The 12,500-nt window shown below is 35.3% G+C and overlaps 1 protein-coding gene across 3 annotated transcripts in view; it reads right to left on the reverse strand.

The window, feature by feature from the left end:
• LOC125044990 (transcription factor SPT20 homolog) overlaps positions 1-12,500 on the reverse strand; it is a 19,196-nt gene that overhangs the window by 1,175 nt on the left and 5,521 nt on the right. The window contains exons 7-23 of one of the 3 annotated variants that reach the window (XM_047641997.1): positions 12,290-12,465; positions 12,007-12,105; positions 11,700-11,799; positions 11,417-11,593; positions 11,166-11,288; positions 10,627-10,735; positions 9,920-10,063; positions 9,001-9,098; positions 6,431-6,511; positions 4,400-4,517; positions 4,135-4,244; positions 3,593-3,743; positions 3,318-3,478; positions 2,966-3,071; positions 1,393-1,481; positions 1,084-1,218; positions 151-258 (exon numbers count right to left, since the gene is read on the reverse strand). In XM_047641997.1, the coding sequence (XP_047497953.1) occupies positions 151-258; positions 1,084-1,218; positions 1,393-1,481; positions 2,966-3,071; positions 3,318-3,478; positions 3,593-3,743; positions 4,135-4,244; positions 4,400-4,517; positions 6,431-6,511; positions 9,001-9,098; positions 9,920-10,063; positions 10,627-10,735; positions 11,166-11,288; positions 11,417-11,593; positions 11,700-11,799; positions 12,007-12,105; positions 12,290-12,465 (2,085 nt within the window). Of the gene's footprint in view, positions 1-150; positions 259-1,083; positions 1,219-1,392; positions 1,482-2,965; positions 3,072-3,317; positions 3,479-3,592; positions 3,744-4,134; positions 4,245-4,399; positions 4,518-6,430; positions 6,512-9,000; positions 9,099-9,919; positions 10,064-10,626; positions 10,736-11,165; positions 11,292-11,416; positions 11,594-11,699; positions 11,800-12,006; positions 12,106-12,289; positions 12,466-12,500 lie in introns of all 3 variants that reach the window. The other 2 variants (XM_047641996.1, XM_047641998.1) reach the window with 2 other exon arrangements.

Raw genomic sequence — 12,500 nt, forward strand, 5'->3', positions numbered from 1 at the left:
AGGATAAAAACCTAAAAATAGTAATAATTGATAACAATAATAATAATAATAATAATAATAATAATAATAATAATAATATAAGAATCAATAAATAAAAAAAATTAAAATAAATATATAGATATATGAATAAATAAATATTTATATACTTGCCTGCTGTTTTGCAGTTAAACTAACAACAGATGCCTGAGTAGCACATACAGTCGTTGTGTGCGCTACACCTAGGTTCGTATCACCACCTGACACCACGGTCCCAGTCCCCTGGAAAGAGCATGTGATTATCACTAATTGCAATATATCAATTGCAAAAATTAATTTATTTCTAAGTTTTGTTATCAATATTTTCTGGAGGCTACTGACATATTTCCTACAGACTTTAGTGAAAGTACCTGATAAACATATTACAAAGTTATTTGGTAAAGTCAAATACATAGCTATGAGGAAGGAAAAGCAGAAAAATATAATAATAAATTGTATTATTAGAGATTAGAGATTAGAGATTAGAGAGAGAGAGAGAGAGAGAGAGAGAGAGAGAGAGAGAGAGAGAGAGAGAGAGAGAGAGAGAGAGAGAGAGAGAGAGAGAGAGAGAGAGAGAGAGAGAGAGAGAGAGAGAGAGAGACAGAGAGAGAGAGAGAGAGACAGAGAGAGAGAGAGAGAGAGAGAGAGAGAGAGAGAGAGAGAGAGAGAGAGAGAGAGAGAGAGAGAGAGAGAGAGAGAGAGAGAGAGAGAGAGAGAGAGAGAGACAGAGAGAGACAGAGAGAGAGAGAGAGAGAGAGAGAGAGAGAGAGAGAGAGAGAGAGAGAGAGAGAGAGAGAGAGAGAAGGTAAAAATTGAAGAAAAATAGGATAAACTTTTTTTTTTTTTAAGGAAATATGAAAAATATAAAATATAAATAAAATAAAAGAAATAAAGAGATGATATAAAAATATGAAAAGATGAGAAAAAAGGCAGAGAAAAAGAAATGAAAAAGAAAAAGAGGAAAATTAAATTCAAGAGAATGAAAAGTAAGAGGAAATTTAGCAGGAAGAAAAATGGAAAAAGGGAAGAAAAATAAAGATGAGCCCATAAAAGAATCATATACAATACCTGTCCTGCTGGGAGAGCAACCTGCACTGTCTGCTGTGTGAGAGAGTTTCCAGCAGATGTTACCCCTCCTCCTGCACTACTCACAGCACCTCCTCCTCGTACCGGGGTGAACAAGGGGCCCCCAACGCCCTGCAGCTAGTGGAATATATTAGTTTTTCAAGCACTTGAAGTAAACAAGGATAAAAAAATAAAGTATATACACATACACTAATTTCCCATGAACTACATTTCTAGAAATTTGATACTGTACTCAGATATGATCCAATAAATGAAATATATAAAGTAATGCTTTTTGTATGAAGTACCTACCTGCAATACAGGTATAGTTGAAGAAGACCCACCCTGCTGCGTGCTTGACTTAGTTAACTGTGCTGCTAACTGAGAAGAACTCAACTGGCCTTCATATCAAAAGAGAAGCTCACATCAGAAATCAAGATACAGTTTCCACTGCTAAACATTTACAAAGTATTTATAAAACTAAATAAAAAACATTTATATCAATGAAAAATATAAATATATATAATACATCTATATACCTGTCTGCCTAGTACCTACATACAAATCTACATTTCAAAACACCATAAAAATATGCAAATTAAATCTGATGGATGTTTTCTTCTGTTTGTCACACTCCTGATAAAGGAAGTTTTTGTAACCAAAGCAACCTTCTCTTTCTATCCCTTTCTCAAATTATGATTTTTCTCATTCCTTACTCACTTTTTTTTTTTTTTTTTTTTTTTTTTTTTATAAATCTATGAAGATCCATATATCAATCCACCAATTAATACCATCTATAACAGTTGTATTTTCCTTTTATTTTATTTTTATTTTCATTACTATCCATCATCATCTTTGTAAAACCATTGTTGCTGGGGATGTCAGGATGGCTTGTACACACATCCCATATCTACTGTGAGTTGAGTTTACTGATTGTCTTTACACATAGATAGCTGCACAATTGCTTAGTCACCAAGGAGTCAAATACTAGCCCTATCTATCTCACCTGGTTACCCTCCTCCATGATTTTCAGAAATATTCTTCTTTGTTTCATATTGCTATTAGTATTGTTAAATAACATTATAATAATAACAATAATAATAATAATAATAATAATAATAATAATAATAATAATAATGATAATGATAATAATAACAATAATAATAATAACAATAACAATAACAACAAAAACAGCCTTGATAATAACAACATTAAAAAATTATAAAAAAAATATATACATAATATAAAATATAATAATAAATAAAATCAAGGAAAGAAGAAATAAGGTGGAGTCATATAAGCCTGGTAACTGACTCCTTGGTGGCTGAGCACAGCACATGTGAAGCCATCTATGTGTAAACCCATTTCACAGAACAAAGTGACAGTAGACATTAAATATTACTGCAGCAATGGATTATATGCAGACCAGTGAAACAAATGACCTTATCTCTATGCAGGAAAATTATTTTTGGAAACTATTTATCTTGCCTAGTGTACTAATATAGGTATCCTTCGATTGAGGCTCTGTAAATGTTCTATTCATTTGGGGGAAGTGGGCATCCTATCACTAGCCGTTGTCTGAGGATTAGCCCCTAAGGCACAGTGGCATTACAAGGTCTTACAGTACTTAGTAAGTCTGTCCTACTTCCCAACCTGTCAGCATGCCAGACAACAGATCATTCCTGGGTAACCTACTTAAAGCTAGATCATTGGTTTGAAGCAGTTGCTCATCAAAGAAACTTCTCATTGAGTTTTATGTAATTCTATAGGGATACTGGACCTGTGACAGTCACTAGATTATTTACAAATCCTTATGCCCTTTTATTGCATTAAACTGTCAACCAGTATATCATAAAAAAACAAACACTCCAAATAAATCATTTACCTATTGGTAGTTGTACAACTTGCCCTTGCTGAAGAGTTGGCTGGCTTGCAATCATTACTGTTGCAGCTGATGTTACTGCAGTTGAACCTGAAACCTTTGTTGCTACCTGAAATGCACAATATAATATTACTTACAAATTGATATTAAAAATTAATGTAAATAAGTGATAAAACTACCTTTTCAGTATATATATAAACCAGCATGGATATTGGAAATATGAATATCAAAATTTGAATGTCACTTTCATTGTTATCAAATTCCTACTATCTTGCTAGTACTGATTACCTTGACTTATTCTATAAAGATATGATTAGGGGCATATATATAGTACTTATACTTAAAAAATACATACACTTGAAGGTGGTGGTGATGATAATATCACACCAGTAGAACTTGTGACAGGAACATTTAAAGAGAGTGAAATTGGAACAGCAAGGCCTGGGATTGAGACTTGTACATTTTGTAGTCCACCTAAGTTTGCTGTGAGACTCTGCAGTCCTGCTACATTGAGGCCTGTTAAATAACAAGAAGAGAAGTCTCTAAATGCAAAACATAATTTCCAAATTTCCATTATAAAATTTACCTTTGTTTCATACAATCAAATCTGCAGTTAACATGAAGACCCACCAGGAAGGTTGAGACTGGCAATATTGATGTTGGGAGGAGGACCACCACTGCCACTGTCACTTCGCAGAACTGCTGCTGCTGCAGAACTGCCAACATTAGTCTGACTTGATGGTGCCCCTACACCACTGCCAACCTTCACAATGCCACTGTCCTAAATTAAAAATCATAATCAGTATCAACTATTTCAATGAATATCATGTGCAAATACTTGACAGGGTAAATGCTTTTCTTTGTTTGGATTGGGACTCATTCCTACAAAACACAAAAAAAGCTGTCAAGTTTATTTGATTTCAACTCTTGCATACTCGTATACTGCCTTTAAATTACCTGTATTGTTAATATAATCCAACATTAATCCACATAAATATACTGAACAATCTAATAACATATTTTAGCAAAATATAATCATAATGATAAAATTATGATATAATGCTTATAAATCCATTATATCCCCTGATCATTTACTTCCTCACAACTTTTATAAAATCAATGATATAGCATAAGAATAGCACAGAAACTAATGGTCAAAAAGGATACTGTACCTTACTTACTGCTGCAGGAGCAGTGATAGAACCAGAGGTTTGAGCAGAGAGACGTTCCAGAAGTGATGGACCACCTCTCTGTGGGGCAGGATTATCAGCTGATGGGGTTCCTGTTGAAAAATGTTAAAATATCTCACAAGTGGGGAAACACACACGCACGCATGCATGATGCATGCACACACAGACAGACACAAAAAGAAAAAGAAGAGTATAACAGGAAAATACGCACACTATAACCAAGTGTCATTGCAAAATGATGTCTCACCTGCAAGTAATGCTTCCAGACCAGACATGCTGCCAGTGGAGGAGGAAGAGGACTCAGTATTGGCCACAGTCTTAGTATGTCCTGTAGAGTCACTTACACCACCAACTAGGCTCACAACCTGGTGAAAAGATCCAAGTTTCAGTACCATGCCTTGTATATCTACAGAATAAAATTGACAAGGTTGCAGGCATTTGTTTTAAGTACCTCCTTCTCTTTATAATCACATTCTCTAATAAACAAACATAATTTTTTTTCCTTTTACTCTTTGTACCCATGACAGTATACAGTTTCCAATGGCATAAAATTAAGGCATTTGTTTTAAGTACCTCCTTCTCTTTATAATCACATTCTCTAATAAACAAACATAATTTTTTTTCCTTTTACTCTTTGTACCCAAGACAGTATACAGTTCCCAATGGCATAAAATTATGGTTCCCTTGGATACCAAAAGTAAAGAATTACAAGTGTCAGTTTCTTTAAAATATCATCATAATGTCTATGATGATACTATAATAATAGTAGTGAAAAAGATGATGATGATAAATAATGATAAAGCTCTATGTATCAGGTAAATATAATCTTCATTTCACATTGTAAAATTTACATGAGAAATAAGATCTATATAATTCTTCAGTCTTCTGAAAATTATAATAAAATCCATCCACACTTAAATGTAAATCTTACTTTAAAGTAGCAACCAGGATTCCAAAAGAAAGTATGATAAATATGGTCAGCAATTCAACATCATCATCCAGTGGCTGAAATACCACTAAGCAGTGGTAAGCAATTCTGTATGAATTGCATTTAAAAAATAATTCTTTATTTTTTAGTTTATCAAATTTTGATGATCTACTCATCTTAAAATGTAGCATATTCATTATACCCAAAGAGCATATGAGCATTTTTTAACCAAATGACTATGGATTTATGTACTGTCCCCTGTAGTTTTTGTGAATTTTGTTACATACAGATGGCTCCACATACACCAAGGTGTCTAGCAGTAGGGCCTAGTGACAGCACCTGATTTTGCCAATCCCTGAATTTACGGGAAAATATGTTTTTCTTTGAAATACTTATTGATATTATGATTATTAAATTGTTATTAAAATATCAATAACATTAAAGACAATAAAATAATACAAAGGAAACTTCCTAAAAAACAAGGAAAAGGGTAAATGGGTGAGATAGGTAGGACTAATAACTGACTCCTTGATGACTATGCATTGTAGACCCCTCTATATGTAAAGACAAGAGACAAACTTATATTACAATGGGCAATTGGGTTAACACATAAACACTCAACCTCATTTAATCATTCAAAAACAATGTCTCTCATGTATATACAAATTACATACTAGAAACTCTTTGTCTCTCATGTATATACATATTCCATACTTTATATTCATTACCAATTATCATGAGAACAGTTAATAAAAGGTGCTGCAAAAAATTATGGCTTGCTAAGCGTTGAAATAGTAATATCTGTACATTCTATACAAAAAAAAGTTATGCAAAGCTACTTACTAATTATGATACAATTAACTCTATTCATTAATTTTATATACTTATGGAGCCATTTCAGAAAAAACATGCATATATTAGGGAATGAAATAATAACTGATTTCATAACAAAATTACCAATACTACATAAAAAACAGATGTGTGTGTATATATATATATATATATATATATATATATATATATAAAATTCAATATAATGATATAATATGGAAATAACAAACACCAACAGAGGTAAATGAAAGTCATGCATCCCAATCAAAATACTCTAGACCCTGGGTTATAAATTCCACATATACCTGTGAAACAAGGTGGGGGTTGGACTAAATTTAGTTACATTTACAGTAAAAACACTAATAATTCTGATGAAAACTTTCTTTTTTTTACAGTGAAATTAGATTAGTTACAGTGTTACTCACAAAATTATGAAGCCATATATTAACTATGTCTAACAGAAAAGAAAACTAATATTATTTGACCACACCTTACAAATCAATTAACAATATCACACACCTGTGGTTTTGCTATGGAGACCGTCTGAGAGTTTGCTGGCACAGTGCCCTTCAGAAGTGCCGTCAGGGAAGGCGATGAGATCTAAGGCCAATTGGGATTTTTTTTTGACAAGTCTGATATTATTTTGGTTACAACTTCATCATCAAGGCTTATAAGCATGTTGTCCAACATTCATTACCAACATAAAAGAATACCTCAGATAGATATATAATAAAATGGTGGTTTTTAATTAGGATGAATGTCTAAAGATTTTGAAGAAATTAAAAAGAGAAGAAGAAAAAAAAAAAAAGACAACTGCATTTTGGAACATCCACATTATGACAGCCTCCAATGACATAATATTGGACTTTTCTCTGGATTTGTTTTTTTTCTTTTTTAGTTCCACTTACCTCCTTTCACAAATTAATGCCAGGAGAGGTAGGGAAGGAAGGAAAAGGTGAGGGAGGGAGACAGAAGGAAAGAAGAAGAGAGTGAGGGAGAGGGAGAAAGTGAAGGAAAGAGGGAAAGAGGGAAAGAGGAAAAGAGCGAGCAAGAGAGGGAGAGGGAGAGGGAGAGGGAGAGGGAGAGGGAGATGGAGAGGGAGAAGGGGGGGGAGTGAGAGGGAAGGGAGGGTGAAAGAAAGAGAGAGCGAGAGAGCAAGAGAGAGAGAGAGAGAGAGAGAGAGAGAGAGAGAGAGAGAGAGAGAGAGAGAGAGAGAGAGAGAGAGAGAGAGAGAGAGAGAGAGAGAGAGAGAGAGAAAGAGAGAGAGAGAAAGAGAGAGAGAGACAGAGAGAGAAAAAGAGAGAGAGAAAAAGAGAAAGAGAAGAGAAGAGAAAGAGAGAGAAAGAGAGAGAAAGAGAGAGAAAGAGAAAGAGAGGTAGAGAAAGAGAGAGAGAGAGAGGTTGAGAAAGAGAGAGAGAGAGAGGTGAGAAGAGAGAGAGAGAGAGAGAGAGAGAGAGAGAGAGAGAGAGAGAGAGAGAGAGAGAGAGAGAGAGAGAGAGAGAGAGAGAGAGAGGTTGAGAAAGAGAGAGAGAGAGAGAGAGGTTGAGAAAGAGAGAGAGAGAGAGAGGTTGAGAAAGAGAGAGAGAGAGAGAGGTGAGAAGAGAGAGAGAGAGAGAGAGGTGAGAGAGAGAGAGAGAGAGAGAGAGAGAGAGAGAGAGAGAGAGAGAGAGAGAGAGAGAGAGAGAGGTGAGAAGAGAAGAGAGAGAGAGGTTGAGAAGAGAAGAGAGAGAGAGGTGAGAAGAGAGAGAGAGAGAGGTTGAGAAAGAGAAAGAGAGAGAGAGGTTGAGAAAGAGAGAGAGAGAGGTTGAGAAAGAGAGAGAGAGAGGTTGAGAAAGAGAGAGAGAGAGGTTGAGAAAGAGAGAGAGAGAGGTTGAGAAAGAGAGAGAGAGAGAGAGAGAGAGAGAGAGAGAGAGAGAGAGAGAGAGAGAGAGAGAGAGAGAGAGAGAGAGAGAGAGAGAGAGAGAGAGAGAGAGAGAGAGAGGTTGAGAGAGAGAGAGAGGTTGAGAGAGAGAGAGAGGTTGAGAGAGAGAGAGGTTGAGAGAGAGAGAGAGAGAGAGAGAGAGAGAGAGAGAGAGAGAGAGAGAGAGAGAGAGAGAGAGAGAGAGAGAGAGAGAGAGAGAGGGTATGGCATGTTGTTTAAACCAAAATATGAAGGTGTCTGAATGACTCTTACTAAAATAATTTCTTCATCATGCTATTTAAACAAAATCATCTCTTCAAGATCTATATAAAAAAAAAACACCATCTGCTATGCAAGTTCTTCATCCTAAACTAAATAATAAAATTTGCATATCAGGAGACAGAAATATCTTTACCACCATGGCACTTCTAAAATCTATGCAAAAATACATGCACAGCTAATGTTGGCTTGCCGTAGCATCAAAATACTTTAACATTTAAAACTATGAAAAGATTTGTTTACTGGTACATGTTCTCTCAACTGGACCTTTTTTTAGGAGGGGAGGGGGGGGGGGCATAAATTATAATTTTGCAGAAATTGTTTGCATAATCATACCCACACTTATATAAGTTTCTATGTGTGTGTGTATGTGTGTGTGTGTGTGTGTGTGTGTGTGTGTGTGTGTGTGTGTGTGTGTGTGTGTGTGTGTGTGTGAGTGAGTGAGTGAGTGAGTGAGTGAGTGAGTGAGTGAGTGAGTGAGTGAGTGAGTGAGTGAGTGAGTGAGTGAGTGAGTGAGTGTGAGTGAGTGAGTGAGTGAGTGAGTGAGTGAGTGAGTGAGTGGGTGAGTGAGTGAGTGAGTGAGTGAGTGAGTGAGTGAGTGAGTGAGTGAGTGTGTGTGTGTGTGTGTGTGTGTGTGTGCATAACCACAAATTTACTGAAACATATGCTTTTTTGCTAAGTCAAAATCACAAAATGAATCACCCCATACAAGTTACAAGATTAAAACAAAGATACAATAATCAAAACCTATATTTACTAGTAAAACATATTATAATGAACCTTCTTCAACCATACATTCTTTTATATAGCATATCCATAACTTGTACTACTGTACAAAATGAACAAAAAATATGTAAATACAGTCAGTAACATCAAAGCATTAACAAAATATAATAAGGGAGCAACAAACCTGAGTTTTGGGTAAGGACACTGCCTGCGAATATGCTGGAACTGGACGATTTAGTTGGGTTTGTAAGGATGGGAGAGAGATTTTTGATGCCCCTGGACCTGAAGTAAATGTCATTGTCTATTAATCTTCTTTGTCAAGAAGGATGTGTCAGAGAAGTTATGCACTTTAAAATGCATTACAACTACAGGCTATATTCACAAGCATTTTCTTGGAACCTCACACATAGTGCTTGAAAGTGTGCCATACTTGTGTGTCTGCATGCTGCCTGAGTATAAAGTCAAGATTAAACAGCATCATAAAGTCAACCAAATTTAAATGAAAACCCTAAATTGTTGTTGCTGATATATGACATTATAATTTTTTTTTACTCTTCTACACTTAGAGCCAGATGGCTTTAACATATTTGGCTGACTCCTTACAGTCAAGATGTAAAAAATTGTTTGCAGTGCCTCTTCACTTCTCCTTGAGATTCTGCATCTTCATCATAACTGCACTATTTCTACTTACTGTCCACAATCAGGGGAGTCTAATAACTGCAGACCGACATCTTTCTTTTGATGAAGTAGATTTGGATGCCCATTTGTAGCCAAAATCTTTACTTCAATATTTCTATCTATTGCTCACATCACAGGCTAAGATATTTACTTCACTATTCATTTGTAAGTCCATCCTAACCCTTACCTACTGCAAACGAAATGCTTAGAAGTTCTATTTGACTGAAAACTGTCAAATAAACTCTTTTATTTGATATATGCTTCATACAAGTGTTGCCAGAGGACTCATGTTGGGTAATGAGAAATGATTCTGGACCATGGTCCTAAAACCTACAAATCATTTTCCCTTAAATCTTAAACAAATTACAAATGCAGTATCTTCATACAGGATAATATGGACTTCTACAAAACCACTTCAGACATACCTGTTGTAACAGCAACTGCTAATTTAGCTGATCCAGTGATGCCTCCTGTCATACCCACTACTCCAGCTGCGGTGGCTGTTGCTCGTCCACTCAGGAAGTTTGTTAGGTTTACACTGCGCCCAACTACCACTTGTTGCTGTGGGCCTTCAATTGTGAGGAGAGATCATGGTAACTACTTTTACTGCTATAAATGTTGTTATAAGTATTTAAGTATGTGTCAATGTGTATCTGCATATATATATATGTGTGTGTGTGTGTGTGTGTGTGTGTGTGTGTGTGTGTGTGTGTGTGTGTGTGTGTGTGTGTGTGTGTGTGTGTGTGTGTGTGTGTGTGTGTGTTAGCCCTTGTGAGAGGGTGTATTTAGATGTGCACATCTACAAGTATATGTGCTTATGTGTATGTGCATTCAAAGAAGATATATATAATAATATGTTACATAATTAAGAGGCATCTCATTGCTCTTCCAATCACTCTGAATCTGGCAAATATAAGAGCACATAAGGCAAACACCAAAAATCATCATAGGTGAAGACAATTCAAAATTTGTTTAGTTTTTTTTATATAATGGCATATACTTGCTGTATTCAGCAATACTAGGTTAAGATAAACAACTTTTACAATTCATCTTATAGAAAATGAGATGCTATTTGATTCTAACACATGTTTATTAAGGTTTTCTGTGATTTAATCACATTAAAGAAACTGACCTGCAGCTTGTTGGACAGGCTGAGCCGATATAAGGCTGGTAAGTGTTGATGCCGATGACACAGTTATAGGTTTTGTTACAACTGTGACAGACTTTTTGACACCTTCACCCTTGAAAAAACAAGAGTGAAAATATTATAAATAACTGTTTGCAAAAAGAATGTTTCTAAAAATGTATATACCCTGGATGGAATTCTCCGCTTGACAAAGTAGATATTAGCCAGTAAAGACAGTTCTCAGAAAAGACCAAGATTTAAAAATATCACTTCCAGAAAACTAATTAAGTTACATATATAATACAAAACTCTTTACATGTTGATAAGATATACAAACATCAATAGCTTGTACTTATATTTCAAATGATATTCATGACTATTGACAGAAAACATCAAGAATATGTGGTACCACATATCACAACCCACATTTGAGCAACTGACATTTCAGTGCACTAGACCAGTGCCAATAAACATTTAGAAGAAAAATGAAGGCAATAAGAATAATTGCACTATTGTAAATTGCATGTAACATTACAAATACTTACATTTGAAACAATAATGACATTAGGCTGTGTGTGCTGAGCCAGTGTGGTAGCAATGGAAACAGGAACAACTCCTGTAGGTCCTCCTGCAGCTGCTACAGCTGCTGCAGCTACTGCAGCTGCTGCCTGCTGAAATTAATTGTCAAAAGTTTACATGTCAATTAACCAAATCCTTAAATAGACAAAAAAGAAGAAAACATTGGAACAACAACTGAATGTGATGAAACCCAGTCATAACAATTTCTTCCACAAACCTGTTGTATTGGTTGTTGTTGTTGTGGTTGCTGCTGTGTTTGTTGAGGCTGTTGTTGTGCTTGCACTTGAATCTGCTGCTGGCCAGGTTGCTGTGCAGCAGATTGTTTAAGAGAGTCAGCTATATCCTTTTTGTAGGTCCCAGGCATGAATGTGGAGAGTGCTGCTTGTCCTGCCACCTATAGAAATTCAACAATGATCAAGAATGCATGGCTAACTAAAAAGTCACAAGTATTAAATATAAAAAATGGCATTAGATATATAACTTAATGAGAAGGTACATACCCTATGTGTTATTTTAACACTCTTCCTCCAGTCTTCAGTAAATATTTCTTTGAACTGCTGAATGTATCGACACACCTGCTGCTGGGTTCCCAATGGAAATCTAAAACATAAGGACAAAGTATCCATACAAAATTCCACTGATGCGCACGAACACACACACACACACACACAAAAGTTTACAAAATATTTCTGGGGAGTTTTTGAGAATAACAAAAAATGAAACTAAATTCATCAAATAATAATACAATAAATACCTGAAATGGGATTCAAAATCACAACCACTATTTTTTCTAACAAATAAACTTACTTGCATGTGGATCCATTTTGCTTTCCCTCCTGGTAATCACGGTCAACATACAATTCGCCAAAATACACCTCATCTGTCTTCCTTTGAGATATTGTCAGCCTAAAAGAAGTTTTCAATCATTAAATATTTAACTATCAGATAAAGAAAAAAAGCACTAAAGATGTCTATTTGAGCAGTCAACATCAAGCTTGATATAAAACATCCAGAATATGAAAAATTCAAAGCATATTGATACTTAAAGACATAGTGTTTATATCCTAATCAAAGTTTTGTATAGTCCTACTTTGTGTGGTAGATCCTTCCCTGTCCTCTTTCAGTCTCAAGCACCAATTCCTCAATGAATACAAGAGAGTTATCTGTTGTATAATTTGGTCGTTCATATGTACGTGCCACTTTTGAAACATCTATATTTTCTGGAACAGTTAAATCTGGAGCTTCATCCATGGCCATTGGAATAAGCTGCAATAAGGAAAACAACCCATTAATCAAAGACA

The sequence above is a fragment of the Penaeus chinensis genome, chromosome 36 (genome assembly GCF_019202785.1).
Source record: "Penaeus chinensis breed Huanghai No. 1 chromosome 36, ASM1920278v2, whole genome shotgun sequence".
Taxonomy (NCBI): domain Eukaryota; kingdom Metazoa; phylum Arthropoda; class Malacostraca; order Decapoda; family Penaeidae; genus Penaeus; species Penaeus chinensis.